Consider the following 19,789-nt stretch of genomic DNA (forward strand, 5'->3'; position numbering starts at 1 on the left):
GAGTTAAGCCTTCATTCTCTAGACATGATCGCAAAAAAAGGTCCCCCTTGAAACAGCACCCCGTTCAGGAAATATCTAAAATAGAATGCTTCCCCCCCCCCCCAAGGCTAATTGCAGCAGGAGAGGCTGTGTGTGGAGGGGACACCATAGGACAAATGGAATGGTTCTGAACTTCTCACCCATCCTGACTTGCTATTGGTGACCTAAACCTCTGTCTGCCTCATGAGGCAATGGAGGCTGACAACCTTCTGTCAGTCTGGTGTAGTGGTTAAGAGCGGTAGTCTCGTAATCTGGGGAACCGGGTTCGCATTTCCGCTCCTCCACATGCAGCTGCTGGGTGACCTTGGGCCAGTCATACTTCTTTGAAGTCTCTCAGCCCCACTCACCTCACAGAGTGTTTGTTGTGGGGGAGGAAGGGAAAGGAGATTGTTAGACGCTTTGAGACTCCTTAAAGGGAGTGAAAGGCGGGATATCAAATCCAAACTCTTCTTCTTCTTCTCGGGAGACAACCGAGTACAGCTTTGGGGATGAAGTCAAACCATTGGAGAGTTATAGCACCTGCTGTGGCTGTAGAGGCTGATATGGGAGAGATGATTTGTTGCAGTTGAGGAAGGTGAAGGCATTAGGTTGTGCTGCTGCAAATGCATCATGGTGTTTCTTCTCTTTGTGCTCATCCCAGCTGTCACTCCTCCTCTGGTCACTGCTGCAGATACACAACCTGTTTGCCTGTCTCCAGGCACTGTGGTCTGGAAGAGATTCCCACATGGCAGGATTGATGTTGCCAGCCTTCATGTCATGTTTGCAGACATCTTTGCAGAGCAGAGTTGGTCTCATTTCAATTGTCTGAGTTCTGCTTTGCCCAGTTTCCCCTAGGTAACCTGCCTTTCTGACATATTCACTGCAGGACGAATGACACTCCCCATTTTGAGCACTGTGCACATTAGAGAAACACTTGACTCTCCTAATTCCTCCCACATGTGAGACCACATGCTTTCTTGCCCAGCAAAGTCTTGTGTTGAGTTAGGTGCACAAAGGACAAATACACATACATATCTATCTATTAAAAATATATTAAAAAATAAATAAAATAAAATATTTCTGTCTATCACAATCCTCAGAAACGACATATTCTAGAAAGGCAGCCACGTTGGTATGTTATAGCACCTTAAAAACTAACCTATGTGTGCATTGTGTCATAAGCTTGCATTGATAAGAACCAACAAGAGCAGCATTCAGAAGCCAGTGGGAGAATGTTCAGCTTTCCAGGACAGTTTCTGACTCTAAGTCACCTTACTTCAGCCATAAAAAGGCAGTAGGAGTCTCAACTGGGAAAACTAGAATTAATTAGCAAATTTTATTCCCATCTATTAAATTTGGACTTAATCAGAACGGTGGATGAATAAAACCCACAGTTCTGATTAAGTCTGAATTAAGCAGCACGCTACTATGGGCATTAAATTAGTATATCAAATTAGGATTATGTAGCTAGAAAGCTGGCATTATCACCAACGATGGCTATTGGAATGGACTACTGTTTTTATCTTTTATAAATTTGGGTCCTGAACAGAAATGCCACAGGCTGACTGCAATTGCATCTCTTAGTACTGGTGGGAGGTGGTGGGGACAGTCCAAATGGAGCAGGCCCCAATGCTGTTTTGTCTGCCTCACCACTCTCTCACAGGTGTCCCTTCGCCCTATGGGAGAGAGGGGGCAGTTCAACTGGAGCAGGCCCCAATTTTATCCCTGCTTCCCCCACTCTCCCTGTCACTCCCACAGGGAATATGGTGTCTATTGGCCCTGTGGAGGAGAGGGGGTGATCCAACTGGAGCAGGGAAGAGAGGGGGCAATCCAATTGTCCCTACCTATCTCCCTATCTCCCTCCCTCCCTCTCCCTCACATACAGCATGTAGTGTCTGCCCGCATGGGGGGAGGGTGGCAGAGGAGACAGTCTGAGCAGAGTAGCCCTTCTTGTTGTCCTTGCCTCCACTGCCTTCCTAAATGACAAACAGGGTAATTATAGGTGGGGCACTATGTATAGGTTTACCTTGGGTCCTCACTCTGCACTCAGCTCTCACCTGTGGCTCCTAGAAGCTGTCAGCATGTGACAGCGGCCACATCCCAGGAACAGCTTCAACTGGCCAGCTAAACCAGGTAAAGGTAGCCAATGGGTCTCAAACAGTGTTAGAAACTCAGATAGATAAGCTAAACGGCACCTTAAGTCTAGGTTACGGTTGCCTAACAGAATGTCTAGGCACCATTTCTTTTAACAAATGAAATTATTATTACTATTATTATTATTTCTGTACCACTTTACATTTTAAAGAAAACATCTCAAGGTGTTCAACAACGCATCAAAACATCCAATAAAACTATCCAGAATAAAACAAATTCAAGCTCCCAGGAAAATATCTCAGATCCTTCTCTAAGGGACATTCTGCTTTCCCTATATTTATTTACTGACTTAATTTATAAAGCTGCTCCAGAGCAGAAGTACTCTAGGAAGCCAGTGTGGTGCAGTGGTTTAGAGTGTCGGACTAGGACCGGGGGGGGGGGGTCTGGGTTCAAATCACCAGTCTTGAAGCTCACCAGGTGACCTTGGAGTCAGTCACAGCCTCTTCATTTACCTCATGGGGGTTTTGTAGGGATTAACTGAACCGTGGAGAACCGTGGAGAAAAAGATGGGATATAAATGCAATAAATAAACTCTTCTGCTGACCCGCTTAAGCAAGCTGAAGGGACCACCCAGATGGAGATGTTCATTGCCAACCTGGCATCCGGAGATCTCCAGAAGGTCGCCACTGGATCGGCACCAGTCGCAAAATATGCCTGGTGCATGGGGATTTTGAACACTTACCTAAGCCCCCTGCCCCTACTCTGACTACAGCCTGAGGGCCCCCCACCCAATCCCCCACAGGCCTTTACCGTTCTAGGACGTGCCCTTCCCACCCACCCCCTTGGCTGTTCAGCAACAGGAAGAGCCTGCCTTGCTGCTGGCATGCAAGTTGATGGAACTGCCCAGCACACAGCGCTCCAGCTGTTCCTCCACGGCCAACACCCGCCGCACACCTTCCTCAAAGGCCACAGCCACATTGGTGTCGTCCTTGGCGCTTGTCTCCAGGTAGGGGTAGTTGCCGTGCTCCGTGCACCAGGCCCGGGCCTCTTCGGGCATCACCTGCCTCTCCAGCTTGTCCACCTTGTTGCCCAGCACCACAAAGGGGAAGCGCTCAGGGTCCTTCACGTTGGCGTAGCAGAGGAACTCCTTCTGCCAGTGGCCCAGGTTGTCGAAGCTCCGCTGGTCGTCCACGCTGAAGGTCAGCAGGCAGCAGTCGGCCCCCCGGTAGAAGGGGGTCCGCAGGCTCTTGAAGCGCTCCTGCCCGGCCGTGTCCCAAATCTGGAGGGTCACCAAGCGCCCGTCCACCTCCAGGTCCCGGTTGAGGAACTCCACGCCGATGGTGTGGAAAGCCTGCGAGTCAAACTTGTTGGTGACGTAGCGGTTCATGAGAGAGCTCTTCCCAACACCCCCATCGCCCAGGAGGATGACCTTCAGCAGCAGCGACTTCCCACTCATGACGGCAGCGGCAACGTCTAGAGGAAAAAGGCAGACTCCGTTAGTGGTGCTGGGATAGTAATAATTTTATTATTTGTACCCCGCCCATCTGACTGGGTTGCCCCAGCCACTCTGGTTGGCTTACAGCATATATAAAACATAGTAAAATATCAAACATTAAAAACTTCCCTATATAGGACTGCCTTCAGGTGTCTTCTGAAAGTTACATAGTTCTTTATCTCCTTGACAGGGAGAGCACCACTATCCAGAAGGCCTTCTGCCTTGTTCCCTGTAACTTTGCTTCTCGCAGTGAGGGAACTGCCAGAAAACCCTCAGAGGAGGACCTCGGTGTCTGGGCTGAACAATGGGAGTGGAAATGCTCTTTCAAGTATAGTGGGCCAAGGCCGTTTAGGGCTTGAAAGGTAATCACCAGTGCTTTGAACTGTGCTCAGAAATGAACTGGGAGCCAGTGAATATCCTTTAGGACCAGTGTTATATGCTCCTGGCGGCCATATGACATCAAACATTAAAAACTTCCCTATACCTGCCTTCAGATGTCTTCTAAAAGTCAAACGTTGATCTGTTTTACATCTGGATGGATGGCTATCCATCATGGATGCTTTAGTTGAGATTCCTGCATTACAGGGGGTTAGACTAGAGGACCCTTAGTGTCCCTTCCAACTCTTATGTTTCTATGACCTGGGCCCCTAGGAATTGGCTCCTATCCTCAGGGTAGCTAAAGCGTGGCAAACAGCGTGGGTTTCTCTGAACCACACTCCTTCAGTGTAGGCTTGTGGTTTGCTGTTACGGCTTTGGAAACTGGGAAAGGGCAGCTATGCTAGGTGGACATTGGTACTGCCCAAGTAAGCCAGTTGCCCCCATGTCATAGAATCATAGAACGGTAGAGCTGAAAGGGGCCACAAGGGTCACCTAGCCCAACCCCTTGCACTCCAGGACTCTTTTGCCCAAGGTGGGGCTCGAACCCACAGCCCTAAGATTAAGAGTCTCATGCTCTACTGGGAACACAGCAGCAAGGGCAGAGAGCTAGTTAACTGCCCACCTGTTCTGTGGAGAGAGGAGTCCTGCCTCTGGGGGAGCCTGGCCGATGCCACACACACGAATCACCAGCATCCCTGAAAGGCAAGGCAGGTCACTCAGCTTGTTGCACATCACACACACACACACACACACACACACACACACACACACAGTGTTCCTATCGCTCCCCACATTGTCTCCACATCGCCTCTGGCTCAGTCACCTCACCTCCAGATATGGCTAGAAAAGATTCCCTGCCTGAAACCCTAGACGGCTGCCAGTCAGTGCAGACAATAGTTGCCTTGGGGGATGACAGCTTCCAGCGTAATTATTATTATATTTATTTATATCCCGTCTTTTTCTCCGATTCCAGGCAGTGTTAGAAACTCAGATATATAAGCTAACTGCCAAATGGCATCTTAAACCAAGTTTCACAGAATCACAGAGTTGAAGGGTCGTCTAGTCCAAACCCCTGGAATGCAGGAATCATTGCAGGGGGTTGGGCTAGACCAGGGGTCAGCAACCAAAGCCCATGGGCCGGAAGCGGCCTGCGGAGGTCGTTTGACCAGCCCACGAGCCGCCCCTGAACAGAGTTGCCCGCTCGCGTGCGGCGCTGAAGCGGCGCAGTGCAGCACAGGGACTTGCTTCCACGGCACCAAAAATCGCATCTGTGCATGCACAGACACCGAAAATTGTGTGCGTGCATGCATGCGATCCGGCCCAAGGAAGGATCTCTGTGGGGCCAATCTGGCCCAGGCAAGATAAACCTTGCTGACCCCTGGACTAGACCGTTAGGTTACGGTCGCCTAACAGAATGTCTAGGTGCCAATTTTTTTACCATACAATTTACTATTATTATTATTCATTTCATTTCTATACCACTTTACATTTTAAAGAAAACATCTCAAAGTGGTCGACAACATATTAAAACATCCAATCTAACCATCCAGAATAAAACAAATTCAAGCTCCTAGGAAAATATTTCAGATCCGTCTCTAAGGACATTCTGCTTTCCCCATATTTATTTACCAACTTACCGTATTTGTCGCTCTATAAGACGCACCAGACCACAAGACGCACCTAGTTTTTGGAGGAGGAAAACAAGAAAAAAAATATTCTGAATCCCAGAAGCCAGAACAGCAAGAGGGATGGCTGTGCAGTGAAAGCAGCAATCCCTCTTGCTGTTCTGGCTTCTGGGATAGCTGTGCAGCCTGCATTCACTCCATAAGATGCACACACATTTCCCCTTACTTTTTAGGAGGGAAAAAGTGAGTCTTATAGAGCAAAAAATACGGTAATTTATAAAGCTGCCCAAGCAAAAGAACTCTAGGAAGCCAGTGTGGTGTAGTGGTTAGAGTATCAGACTGGGACCTGGGGAGCTCTGGGTTCAAATCCCCACTCAAGTCTTGAAGCTCACTGGGTGACCTTTGAGTCAAACCTCTTCACCTACCTCACAGGGTTGTTGTAGGGATTAGCTGAGGGGGGGGGGTGAACCGTGGACTCCTTGGAGAAAAAGGTGGGATATAAATGCAACACACACTGCCCACGCTGCTAGCACAGTAGTTTGACTTTACCCCTGGAGGTGCACTCCACTGTATAGACCCCACAGAAGGTTCAACGGTCTATCATCCCCTCCTCACCCCGCTGCTCAAAAATGTTAATTCCCTTTGTCAGATCATTTTCATAGTTTCAAAATCCCGTGAAGCAAACAAAAACTGTACAAAACCACCCAAATGTTACAGCACTGTAATACTTTATTAGAACAACACAAAATATCACAAAGTTGAAGCGCAGGAAAAGTTTGTGCCTTAAGCTTGTTATACATGTCCAGCGTCTTCAAACACCCCTCCCCTATCCAGTTTGCTCAACAGCTAACCTGATGAAAAGTTATGAAGAACTTGAAATATGGCTTTGTGACATTTTGACTTGCCCTAACCAAGGTATGGCTGGTCAAAGTATGACCATACTACCTGCAGCTTTTGGATTCTTTCCTTCTGGAAGTTACTCTGCAGGGACTTTAATGTGGACTAGAGAAAGATACTTTGTCTGTAGAACTATTCTCAAGCAATTACTGGGGGGGGGATGTGTGACTGCAACCTTTGTACAGCCTTCAGGGGTAAGTAATCAATCATGAAGTCTAGAGAGGTTAAAGAGGCATGAATAATTATTGTTCTGCCTTTGATCCTTACTATAGATTCAGTCTTATCAGCTCGTAACCTACACCACTTCCAGAAAGTCTGTGTACAATAATGGATGCAGAAGCACCCCAAACTGCAAACCTACATAACTAAGGAGCCTGAATGCTATGTTATTGGTGAACTCAATAAATGGGTATTGCCACAAACTTCTATTCCAGTATTGTCTGGATTGACACCAGGTTTTCCAGATCCTGTCCCTGATACAGGCAACTAAGAAAGAGAGAGGTGAACCGCTGAATGCAGTAGAACATTACTGGGAAGGTTCTCAAGAGATGACAACAGTTTCTCATCATTACTTCCACGAGTTACCTACCAGAAAATAGCAAGCCGCTGAAAATACAAACCTGAAACATTTGTCAAGTTCTGCACTTTCACCAATGCCTTGTTATAAATTCAATTACTGGTCATTGATAAAATGCACAGCAATGTAGCAATATCATAAACCAGTCTGGAAACTGTTGGTACATACTAAGAAGTCAAGTGCCCTTCAGGTTCACTAGTTGTTGTTGGCATCTGTCTGTCTCTTTGAAAAATACCCCAAACCACAAAAGAAGTAAAGACTGGCTTGGCAGTAGGGATTAATCTAAGAATTGTCAAAGCCTCCATTCAGCAAGCCTGTCACTCAGCTGCTTAGGGACATGTTAGGAACTCAAGCAAACCAGTTTCCTCTTACCATTTCCACATCCCCAACTGACACTTTAAAAATTCCATGAAACCTGAAAGCCAATGAGCATACAGCCTGGTTGGACCATTTAGGAGGGAGCAAATGCTTAATTTGCTCACTGCCAAATTTATAGCCCCCAGATTAATGAAAGTTTGACACTGGAAATAATAATATGTACCTGAACTTGACCAAAGGTTGTTTTGCTGTTTCTTTCCTGGTAAAAACTGTTATGTACAAATGCCTTGAATTTTGCAACTCTTCACTATGACATGCACAACTCCAAATGGCATAATGAGCGATTATTGGCAAAATTGTTTCTCACATACGGTATATAGATAAGCAGAAGAAACTAAAAATTCCAAGAATCCTTTTGCTGTGCTAATCAATATTAAAGCTGATTATACTATGTTTATAGTATGTTGGGTAAGCAATGTCAAGCCTTGGTTTAATTATTCAGCAATATTTGTTTGTAATGCAGCATCTTTCTTTAGTGTTGTGGTTAGACTTGGGCCAGCGAGACCTGGGTTCAAATCACTCAGATATGAAGCTCAACTTGTGCTATTCACCTTCACTCTGCCTAACCTACATTACATGGTTGTTTTGAGGAGAGAACCATGTGTGTCAGGTTGAGAAAGATAGAAATGTATTGTAGTTGTTTTTTTTAAATGAAACTTGCTATGCACATTCAAACCTATATTTCAAGTTCTGAAACAGAATAAATACACCCGCTCAGAGGAAACGTATGTTAAATACCTTCTTGCCAATAAAGATCAAGCCTGTTGTGAAATTCTGTTTTATAGCAACGAGGAGAAGACAGGCCGTGGTGACAGTGATGGCCGGAGAATCAGTATCAATTTTAATCTCTGGATTACAGATTTTAGCTGAAGGAGTATTATTTTTAATGTAAATAAATTTATAGGGATTTTTAAATTACATTCGCTTTTTCATGCGGATGTGGCATATGTTGTTGTTGTTAACTTTGCTGTCTGGTCTTTGTTTTTGAGAGAAGAAAAAATATTTAAAACAGATAAACTGTATTTAGTCAATAATAGTTTCACTTACAAAAAAATCCTGTGTGGTAGATAATTCGATTCAATTTTATTATTCCAATGTGTAGTCTCTTGAATCACACTGTTTACTAGTTATAGTTTGCGCACATTGAGATCATACACATGAAACAATCACCTTCAGAATACAGTATTACTTTCTTAAATACAGGCATTCTTTATTACCTGTCCTCCTCTGCTTTTTCTTTGATATGGCCTTTGTGTGATCAAGATGGAAAAAGCATCCTTTCAATACTTATCACAGAGCCATCACTGTCTATCAAAAGATTGTTGCTACTCCTATGCTAGAAACGCTTACAAGGAAACAAGAGTCTCCAATTAATTATGTTTATTAATAAAACATGTATGTACTTCACTTTTTAACTGTTGTTTTTTTAACCACACAAGACAGCCATCGAGGCAGTTTGTATACTAGGACTACTGAGGCAGACAGTAATAAATCTTCTGGTTGGAGTACTTCCAGTTCATCAAAACATGTTAGTGAACTACATTGGGTCTGCAACAGAATGTTGAACTATTGAGTGCTTTTGTTCAATATTTCAGTCCATTCCATCACTGTTTTCTGTGTGTCCTCCACCCCCCATCAGACAGCGTTCTGCTGTCACTGAGCACACTCAGTTCTTATTGAACTCTTTATAGAGGGGGGCACCCATTTAAAGGTAAAAGGACCCCTTACCATTAGGTCCAGTCGTGACCGACTCTGGGGTTGTGGCGCTCATCTCGCTTTATTGGTCGAGGGAGCTGGCGTCCAGCTTCCGGGTCATGTGGCCAGCATGACTAAGCTGCTTCTGGCGAACCAGAGCAGTGCACGGAAATGCCATTTACCTTCCCGCCTGGAGCGGTACCTATTTATCTACTTGCACTTTGACGTGCTTTCGAACTGCTAGGTTGGCAGGAGCAGGGACCGAGCAACGGGAGCTCACCCCGTCACGGGGATTCGAACCGCCGACCTTCTGATCGGCAAGTCCTAGGCTCTGTGGTTTAACCCACAGCGCCATCCGCGTCCCATTTACTCCCCCTTTTAATCTTTTTTGTTTTCTGCTTCTGCAACCTCAGGGTTTCCCCACATTGTACTTGGATTTTATTGTTTTGGCTATGTAAGGACCAGCACTCAGAACCAAGATGACTTATTGCCAAGAAAATGGCTTTCCTACTTCAGCCTGTGTAAAAGCTGGTCCCTGCAAGCATTTTCCCCCATTAACTGGAATTGTTTCAAGTTGGAGCACCTATGCTAGCTTGTGCTACTGTGCTTCAAGGCCAAAGCCATAACAGGCTAACCGGGAAGTGATTTCAGCTATGAGAAGTCTGTGAGAATGCACACAGACCAGAGCCTTTTGACAGGTCCTGGGGATCCATTGTAGCTTTGTACTACTACTATTTTTACTTCATTTTTACCCTATCCCTTTTAAATAAACCCACTTCATTCAAAACTGGTGCCTGTCTGTTTAGGTAAAGTCTTGGTACTGTATCAGGCCCTAACCTCTTGGTTATATGACACTGAGTAAGTTGGTAACCTAAGACTTAGGAAGGAGAATTTGGTTTTTAACTTTTGCTTCTCTGGAATCTTAGAGGTGTCTGGTAAGCTATGGGAGTCTCCTGGCCCAGGTTGGTTGGGCTTAAGGAGTGGTAGCAGTGTACTACCTGGCAGGGTTTGCTTTAGACACCATTTGTACCAATAAGAGCTGATTCCTGGGATTTGGGGTCTAGGTTTTGACAACTATTAGTATATACAAGCAGACAATATAGCGTTGAAGTGTAATACTTCTGTTCAGGATTCCAGTCACTCCATTCCATTTCCCCCCCTCTGGTTTTTCATTCCCTCAGCCCCAAAAGTTCAGTCAGCAGTCTGTGCCCACTGAGCACATACAGTTCTCAGTGGATTGTTTTGGGCAGCTCTCACTTCCATCCCTGGCAATATTTATAAATAGCTTCTCAGTGTGAAATGTGAAATGACCTATCTAGACATTGTGTGGGTTCCTTCTACTCCTTCCATATTGTGCATTTCTTCCTTGCACTGTTGTGTTCTGGTGCTGCTCGCAGGCTTCTGGTTGGCCACTATGAGAAAAGGATGCTGGAGCAGGTAGGCCATTGGCCTCACCCAGCAGGGCTATTCTTGGGTTCCTTCATCCTTCTTATCCAGGCATTTCACTCCATCCCCCCCCCCCCGAAAAAACAACAACCATCAGTCAGCATTTAATGGGTACTAGCCATGCTCAGCCTTCACTAAGCTATTACTGGAATATTCTCCCCACATATTTTCTGTCCTTCTGCAAACTGCAGGGTTACCCCATGTCTGCTTATAACACCCTCTTGTGCAAAGGAGGTATGGTTCTGGTTGGTTTAGATTCATTTAGATTTCCTGCTGACAGATTAGCAGAGATCGTGGTATAGAATCCAGGCAATGGGCAATGTATATTTTTTTACACTGGTATGCCCTCCACCCCTTGGCATTTATTTATTTCCCACCTTTTTCTCTAAGCAGCCTAAGGTGGTGGATATGGTTCTCCTGCTCCCCATGTAATCCCCACAACAAATCTGTGAGGTACGTTAGGCTGAGACTGGGTCACTGAGTGGCCCAAAGTCACCTGGTGAGTTTCATGGCCAAGTGGGGATTTGAACCCTGGTCTCCTAGTCCACCACTCTAACCGCTCAACCATACTGACTCTCTGTTACAAAGATGTGCATACACCCATCATCTCTGGCAGGTATCCTCAAGAGTCCCTCAAATGCATCATATCCTTTTCCTCAAGAAAAATCTGTCTATACAGATATTTCAGAGTAGTTGGAAGTGTTGATATGGAAAAGTGGGGATCTGGAATCTAAAAATCAACTACTGCCAAGTAGTAACATATAACAGGAATCCATTTACACATTATCATGTATGCACCTGAGTGGGCAAACATCATGCTAGAATGGTCTCCTTTTCTCTGATAGGCACTAAGTGCCCACAACTGCACAATAGGAACTGCTTTCCCCTCACTTCATCTCCACACCAGGGGAAGCTGGTTGTATTCAAACTAGAATGCACACAAGAAAAAGGAGCCACCTTAAGGTACAGTGTTGAGGTCATGTATAAGGGTCAGATCTTCGTATACAGTAAATGCATTCATGCACATATACAGATTCTTCATCAACAGCTTGACTGGTTTTAGGTATGGGCCACATGAAGACAGTCTTGTGGAGAATCAGGAAAGGCAATAACATTTGCAGACCATGACATAGAAACAAAGTCACAACAAAGTGTAACTCCATTGGTATATCTATTAAGACAAACATTTATCCCTGAAATGTTACAGCTATGTACATCCTTAAAATAAAACCCCTGGCTAATTTGCACCCATTCATTACTACTAATGAGCTTATGAAATGGAAAAATGTTCTGCCCCATATCACTGGGAAAGAGATTTGTCTAGTATTTTTAAAAACAGGATACCAGAATCTTTGACACATTTTACACCACAAAACTTACAATCTCTCTTTGTGGAAGAACTCTTATAAATGATTTAACCTCCAACCTTCTAATGAGAATTATTTTCTGGGTGAGACTTTAAGTGGTTTGCATCTGCTTAGGTCTGTGGTTAATCTGGAAACAAAGGAATTCACAGTTAAACCATGTGTCTCAAGTTAGCTAGCCTTTATATGGAATTACATAAATGTGCACATAAAAATGATATAAAAACAAGAGGTCTTGTAACACCTTAAAGACTGAGGCTGCATTCACATAGCAGTTTATTCTATTTTCATGCCTTTTCCCTTTTAAGTTCCACATTACATGTGAGCTTTCACATGACATAAAAGTCACTTCTGGAACTATAGTGGAATATAGGACAAGATTCGTGCTCATTTCCACATTATTTGCTTCCAGAAAAAAAAATCCATTTGCAAATAATATGGAAATAAGTGCTAAACCTGCACAATTTTCCACTACAGTCCAGGAACCATCTTTCACATGGTGTGAAAGCTCAGATACACAGTAATGTAGAAATTAACAGCTACAGAAAACTAGTGAAAATGGAACAAACTGCTATGTGAATGCAGCCAAAATTTATTATTACAGGGAAAGTTTTTGTGGACTAACTTATTCTCCATCTTCAAGGTGCCACAGGAGTTCTTGTTGTGGTTGCTGCTACAGACCAGATTGACCATCCTTCTATAAAGTACAAGTTAGAGATAATAACCAGCAAACAGCATACGGTTTGGGGGCTGAATCACCTCCACTCTATACTAGCCCTATTGAGACCGCTAAGAACATAAGAACAGTCTGCTGGTTCAGGCGGATGGTCCATCTAGTCTAGCCTACTGTTCTCACTGTGGCCCAACCAGATGCCTGTGGGAAACCAGCAAGCAGGATTCAAGCATAGGAGTCCTCTCCCCTCCTGCCATTTCCAGCAACTGTTATTCAGAAGAACTGCCATGGAGGCATAGCTAATAGCCATCCATAGCTCGCTCTCCTCCATAAATCTGTCTCATCTTGCCATCTAGGTTGCTGGCCATCGCTGCCTCCTGTGGGAGAGAGCTCCATAGTTTAACCCTGAGCTTTTGCATGAAGACTTCCTTTTATCCGTCCTGAATCTCCCAACACTCAGCTTCACCGGCTGCCCGCGGTGCCACGAGGGAAGCAAATGTTTCTCTCTCCCCTTTCTCCACGCCTTCGTCCCCTTTCTCCACCGTGCTGCCTCCTCGCTCGCCTTTCCTCTTAAACGGCTAAATCCTGGGCGCGGCTGCCTCAGTTAAGCGGAACTTTGTCCCGCGTCTTCCCCGCATGTCTCCCTGGCAAGCTGCTGCCACGGCAAGGGCGGGAACCGTTCCCGCCATGAGGAGAAATAAGGAAAGGTCGACTTTCCTCCTTTCATCTCCTCAGCGCCTCCCCACAACCAGAGACACAACGAGGCTCCTGACAGGCCCCTTCTCTAAGCAAAAGAGGCCCTCTTCCACGCGCGAGCCGAGAGGGAAGAGAAGGACGCTCCCGACACCGCCCCCTCGGCTGCCATTTTCCCCACACGGGCCCGGCAGGCCCCGCCTCAGTGCGGTTGTGCGGCGAGGGAAAAGGAGGAGCGACGCGAAGCCGCTTCGAGAGGACGGCGCCGGAAGCTGCACTACAAGGCCTCAGCCGGCCTGAAGAACGCACGAGCGGCGTCGCCAGAGGAGCCGGCCGCCGCTGCTCTCCCCCTGGCGCCTGACCCGTCCTCCTTTCCCGCTGGGGGCCCTGCGGTGAGTAACGGCTTCACGGGGCTCCCCTGCTCGGGCGGGGAAGGGGAGCCGCCGGCCCCTGCTCCTCTACCTCCTACTCCTCGTGGCAACCCGGGTTGCGATCATCCCGGCGTTGCTGTTCGCTTGCGTTACCTTTTGCTTACACGGGTGTCTAGGCGGCTTCTCACGTGACGACGGTGCGCTCGGCTCGTCCCCCCTGAGCCATCCGCGCGGCGGGGAGCGCGGGCCTGAGAGGGTCCCTTTCGCGTCTGGCTTGCTTGCTTGTCCGCACGTGGGGAACCTTCTCCAGCTGCCTTGTTTTGTGTGGGGAGTGGCTTCGCACGTGACGGCGGTTCGCTTTTTCCCGTATGCGCAGCTCCCTCCATGTTGGGTGCTTAGACGCACTTGAACGTGGAAGTAAATCCCGGTCCTTGAGGGTATGTTCCCACGGAACGACGGGTGACCCCGGGTCTAAGGTTGATGATGGCAGCTTCAGATCTTCAGAGGGATCTTGGAACCATATGCTGGGATTTAGCCCTGTTGGGTTCCAGAAGCCTCAGACATGCACAGAAGGCAGAATTTTACCAGGACCTGCTTTTCCTCCTGGCACGCTAGTAAGGTTGTTTAAACACAAACACACACATCACCCCCTACAAGTGGTGAAATAATTCTTTTCATGAAACTTTTTAAGGGATGTGTGTGCCATCTCAGGAGCTAGACGTAACAACTTCCATTAGTTATTTAAGGTTTTTCCCCCAAACTCGTTAAGCACTACAGTGGAAAAGCAGCCTAAACATTCTCTGTTATAATGGTATCATATAACAAAAATTAGCTATCTTATTAATGTGCTTTACCATCCAATTGTACTTGCAGCCAGGGTTGTTAAAGAATGAAAATCAGGTGCCTTTTGCCATATTATCTATGCAAGTCATCATACAAAGGTGATACTGGCATTCTGTTTAATTGCTGGCTGGGAATACTGAACCAGATGGTGAAAGCAAGGCACTTTACCAAGGAATCCAGGCATGTGGTACTGGGAGCACTCACACAAACTGTCTTCTATGCTGAAAACATGTGCAAGGGAATCTCGAGCTAGTCCTGCCTTCTGCTGACTACATGTGCATCAGTCCCACATTTGGCCAGGTGAAACATGTTCCTGATTGGCTCAGGATTCCCGCTCAGTCTAATGCATGCTTGTACACACAGAGTCCCATCCCACAGCCAGCATGTGTCAGCAGTTGGAATGGTGCATAGAGTTAGTAAGTAGCCTTTATTTTTAATGTGCTGAGTTTGACTTCCATTTGGTTCCAGTTCATAGCGATTGGGCTGTTATTTGTTGTACCGACAGATATTATGACTGCTGCTCTGTATTTCTGGACAGCATGCACTTTTCAAGTGTTAGTTACCAGCATTCATTTGGAACTGTAAAGACCTTCTAAAAGAAATATTATAGCATTTAGTGCATTTCATAGCTGCTGGTGCCTTTTAAAATTATTGCTATATTTTATATTCTGCTGTTGTTTCCAACGTTAACAGTTGTATATACAAAGCATTAATTTGTACTTTTGTACAACAACATTATATATAGTTAAAAACCTAGCCTTCTCAGTCTTACTAACCTTAACTAAAATATATCCTCCAAATTTGAAACTTTAGAACAATTCTGTTATGTAAGGAAAAGCATATCTCTTATTCTGCATTCCTGTAACTTTAACCAGTTTCAGTTTTGGATATATGCAAAGTTGCCTTTTTCCTTTTTAAATGTTTAAAAGCTGCCTTTCTGGACCAAGTCCACCCATGGTACCTAGTGGGTTAGAATTCTATGCAGACTGTTTAAAAACAACATCATTATAGTATTAAGGTACATACATTGTAGCTCCGTTCTTAAGCCAATGAACATGCCAGAGCAGAGTGCTCGTATCAATATTCAATATTATTAATACTATACTAATTGGTATTTCTACTCCTTATTTCTGTTGATATTAATCAACATAGGCCAAAGCAATATTGGTCTTCTACTGAAACATAATTGCAAGGTCGTGGTTTTTTAATTCCAATTTGGCATTGACCACTTCAGTCTTAATATAGATTTGTTTGTTCAACCATAGTTGATTGCATTGTTTGGCACCTTCTTTACTGAATGCATGTAAAATCCTTGTGGCCAGAACAGTTCAAGTGTCTTTAGCAGGCCAAGCCCAGCAGCAATAGTGGCATGATTTGATTTGCTTATGACAAATATAGATGTATGGAAATGCTGACAGGTTTGGTTTACTTGCTCAGTTTGCAATACTCATTACTACTTTTTCATTACTTTCTTACTAATTTGCAGTGATCCACAGTGCACTTTCTTACACAATTTGTCTGCAGTCTTTTGCCTAACATGTTTTGTATCTTAGTCAGTTGACCACACACAAGAAGTAAGAGCACCTATCTTTGTGCTATTGATGGTAGTTCATTTGTACCTATAACTATTTCAATGGCTTTCTCCAAAATCTCTGAATATCTGTGTTCAGATTCCTACATTATAAAGAAACATCTATAAACCTCAGATTCCCATTTCTCCATAATGTTAAGGAAGCATAAGGAGCAGTTCACCTCATTTCAGTATTCTGCTGCAAAATAGGCAGAGCAACATTGCTTATAAACGGGGTGCCCAAACTTTTTTCAAAGGGGCCAAATTTGATGAAGTTTTTTGAGTTGTTGAGCTATTCTCACTGAGTTTCTGGAGTGGGGGTCTGGTTGTAAGATTAGTATCGTTTGACCATGAGATTTCCAGCAACCTCCTGGTTTTATATAAACTAAAAAGAAAATTGCAGGTGATTTCTTAAAGCTAGAAGAGGTGAGGTGAAAGAACAAAAACTGTGTTAATATTTGTGTATTATGCAAATGAATACATTTTCCAATGGGCAGGATACCTATATTGCTGCCAGTGCATGACACATCATTTCACAATCACTCATGCAAATGGTGATTGAAACCATGTGGATGAATCCATCAGCTGTTGAGTCCATAACTACTTGAATTACTAATATGGTAATCTTGTCTGATCAAAGGTATTAACTGCATCTTCACAAAAGAAATGGGCTCTCTTTGCCCACTAAAGTTTATTATGTAGTGTGTTTGTTAGTCTTTAAGGTGCTGCAAGTTTTCTTTTTTGCAAATCAACATTTCTGTCAGGTATTGACATGGGTGTGCATTATTTGTTTGTGTCTCACCTAGTTTAGTCTACTAGTTAAGTTTGTGCTGCTTTAAGTGTCTTGGAGGAAAGAATTCAATATCAGTTAAATAAATGAATTACAATATTAAAAGCAATAAAGTTTCTTAATTGCCATTTAATGTTACTGATCCTGAACATAAACATGGACTCTTGCTACAGAGATAGAATATATTTATTACTATTATGTATTAAATGTGTTAGTCACTTTATATTGCCCAGGGCAACCCAAAGCAACTTACAACCAAACATACAATAAACTGCCCATAGGTACATTAAAACCAAGGGCAAAGAGGAATACATTTTTCAAATCCCACTCACTTCTAAAAGGCCACAGATAGTTAAAGGCCAAAGTATCAGTATGGCTGCTAAATCTGGAGATCAGCCAGAAATCAAGGTTGTAGGGCACTGGTTAATTGAAACAGTGTCTGAGCAGTCATTTCCATAGGTAGTGCTGAAGTAAAAGCATGTATTTGTTATTAGACTGTTACAAAATAGTTTGTGCTGTTGTCTATTACTTCAGCTATTTCACACCAATAGTTCAGTGAAAGTATTACCATTGGCTGCACCATTTTTAGGATAGTGATTCACAATTGGTTTGAAAGCTAGTGTGAGGTTATAGTTATGTTCTATGCCTGTTTTAGAACACTGATTTTAATAATGATATATTTAAAAGTAGCTTGAGTATACATAAAGATAGGAGAAGGTGTTGCTGTTTCGGTGCTTACTAGGTTTCTGTCAGTGGTCTTATGTGGACAGGCTGACTGGAGATGAATCCAAGCAAAGCTGTTCTAACAGTGGCTAGCAGGCTTGTACTCTTTTTAGGAGGGGTAAAGGATAATAGGGGGGTTATCTCCTCTAGGCACCCAAAATTACAGTCTTGGGCTGCTATTGGGTCTTCTAAGCATTTGAAAGGAGATCTAGGGGAAGTCAGAAAATTGCAGACCAGGTAGCCTAGCTTCTGTCCAGATGAATTGATGGAAACCATTATTAAAGATATAAGCAATCCTTTTGAAGTCCTGCTTCACCAACATTTTACTGTTCTTTGCCTTCATCTACATGCTTACTGACATCCCAAACGGATAGATATTGTAAGTGTTGGCTTCTAAAAAGCTTTTAACAAAGTCTATAGCCAAAAGCATTTATTTAGAACTTAGCAGTCAAGGGATATGTGGATAGGTCCTCTTACGGATTAGAAACTGGTTAAAGAACAAGAAAGTACCGTAGTTCTGATAATAGAGGGAAGTAAGAAGTGAGGTATCCCAAGAATCTTCATTGGGATCAATGCTATTTAACACGTTCCTAAATTGTTAGGAGAGCAATGAGCTGGTCAAGTTTGTAGATGGCACCAGATTATTCAGGGTGGTGGTAAAACCCATGGACTGTGAACCGCTCCAGAAGGCTCCAAACTGAGTAAGTGGGCAACAGAATGGCAAGTGGGGTTCACTGTAAATAAAGCATAAATTGATACATGGGAAAGAAAAAAAACTTCACTGATGAAATCTGAACTGGCGAGGTAAGAAACTTTGGCATTGTCATGAAGGTTCTCTGAAAACATCAACTCAGAACATAACTGTCACAGGAAAGACAAATTTCATGGTAGGGATTTTGCTCACCTTTTGTGACTGTTTTTGACATTGGTTTTAAAAGCTGAAGAATATGTTCACGTACTATTTCAGAATGAAATGGGTTTTAGTTTAGCACAAGCTAGCTCTGAACTAACTAGCTTTTGTGCATTGCTTGTATGCAGATCCTTTCAGAATTACTGTGTTTTTATTATTATTTCTCTTCTCTGCTGTTGATGCTATGATAGCGTATCTGCCCTCCCATGAAAATATTAAATGGCAAAGTACAAGAGAAACAAAAAAGACTATTGAACTGAATTGTACCTAGGGAGTTTCTGTTTACACTAGCTTCTTAAAGACCCAGATTATGTATGACCCAGATAACAGGAAAGTTCATTACCTGTGTAAGCATTTCAAGTACTTCATGGTCATATTTAAATCCACATCACAGCAACCCATATATGTTTAATGTGAGCTGACATGGTAGTGGTGTGCATATGCCCATGCTGTTGACTGTCGGAATGCTATTGGCACATACACATGATCTGGTGCATGTTTATTTTAACATGAGAGAAATGAAATGCATAATCAAATGAGTTTTCTGCCCACCCCAAAATGGCCGAGGTCAGACATAAATTGGGCACAGCTGAGATCTGGCTTGCACCTAATGCTGGCTGATCACTAACTAGAGAATGGGAGAAGAGAAGGAGGGGATGCACACATGGTCATGTCTGCAGGAGCTCCCAGTCTATCTATAGTTATTTGATTGGGCATCATTGTACCTGCATCATCCGTGGCACATACACCATAGGCAAGACCTTCTGCCTAACTTTGGTGGCACTATATCAGGCAGTGTTGTCTATTTGCTTGGGCTGAAATGTGAACCTCAGTTTTCATAGCACACCCAGTGTAGAGCACCTAGGATGACATGATGCAGTTTTTGTCATCTTTCCTAGATTGTGCCACAAGTCGCTTAATTGCTTTGCAGGTGGAACAGCAACAATATTTTCAAGAGCTGTTGGGGCTATTAATTCATCTGTTTATATTCCAAATACGAACTTCAAGTCGAGTTAGTTGCTTTACACGCTTGTAGGTTTTTGGTGTGGGTTCTCTCTCACTCTCTCACTCTCTCTCTCTCACACGCACATTTCTTTATATGGTTTTCTTGATTTAAGGAAATGCATCTACTTCTATGCCACACAAAAAAATCTTTCTTTAATGTGCTTTCTAAAAATTGCTCTTGGGGGAAAAAAGCTTATTTAACTTTTCTTGTTCACTTCTTATTTTTCAGAGTATATGGGGAAAA

At 44.0% G+C, this 19,789-nt stretch overlaps 1 protein-coding gene across 8 annotated transcripts; it reads right to left on the reverse strand.

Moving 5' to 3' along the window:
* Nucleotides 1-1,052: 1,052 nt before the first annotated feature.
* LOC310675993 (ras-related protein Rab-9B-like) lies at nt 1,053-19,775 on the reverse strand. Of its 8 annotated transcripts, XM_083437242.1 has the most exons (5): nt 12,593-13,529; nt 11,984-12,097; nt 5,879-6,993; nt 4,608-5,617; nt 2,931-3,585 (listed from the first exon to the last, which is right to left on the reverse strand). In XM_083437242.1, exon 5 carries the CDS (start codon nt 3,566-3,568, stop codon nt 2,963-2,965), a length of 606 nt encoding a protein of 201 aa, XP_083293368.1. In that variant the 5' UTR covers nt 3,569-3,585; nt 4,608-5,617; nt 5,879-6,993; nt 11,984-12,097; nt 12,593-13,529; the 3' UTR covers nt 2,931-2,962. The 8 variants fall into 8 exon arrangements, with proteins under 8 accessions (XP_083293364.1, XP_083293368.1, XP_083293369.1 ...); XM_083437243.1 differs by lacking the exon at nt 5,879-6,993 and having other exon boundaries at nt 4,608-4,680; XM_083437239.1 differs by lacking the exon at nt 12,593-13,529 and having other exon boundaries at nt 4,608-4,680; nt 5,957-6,993; nt 11,984-12,102.
* Between the last annotated feature and the right edge of the window lie 14 nt (nt 19,776-19,789).

The sequence above is a fragment of the Podarcis tiliguerta genome, assembly GCF_965153285.1.
Source record: "Podarcis tiliguerta genome assembly, chromosome: 4".
NCBI classification, from domain to species: domain Eukaryota; kingdom Metazoa; phylum Chordata; class Lepidosauria; order Squamata; family Lacertidae; genus Podarcis; species Podarcis tiliguerta.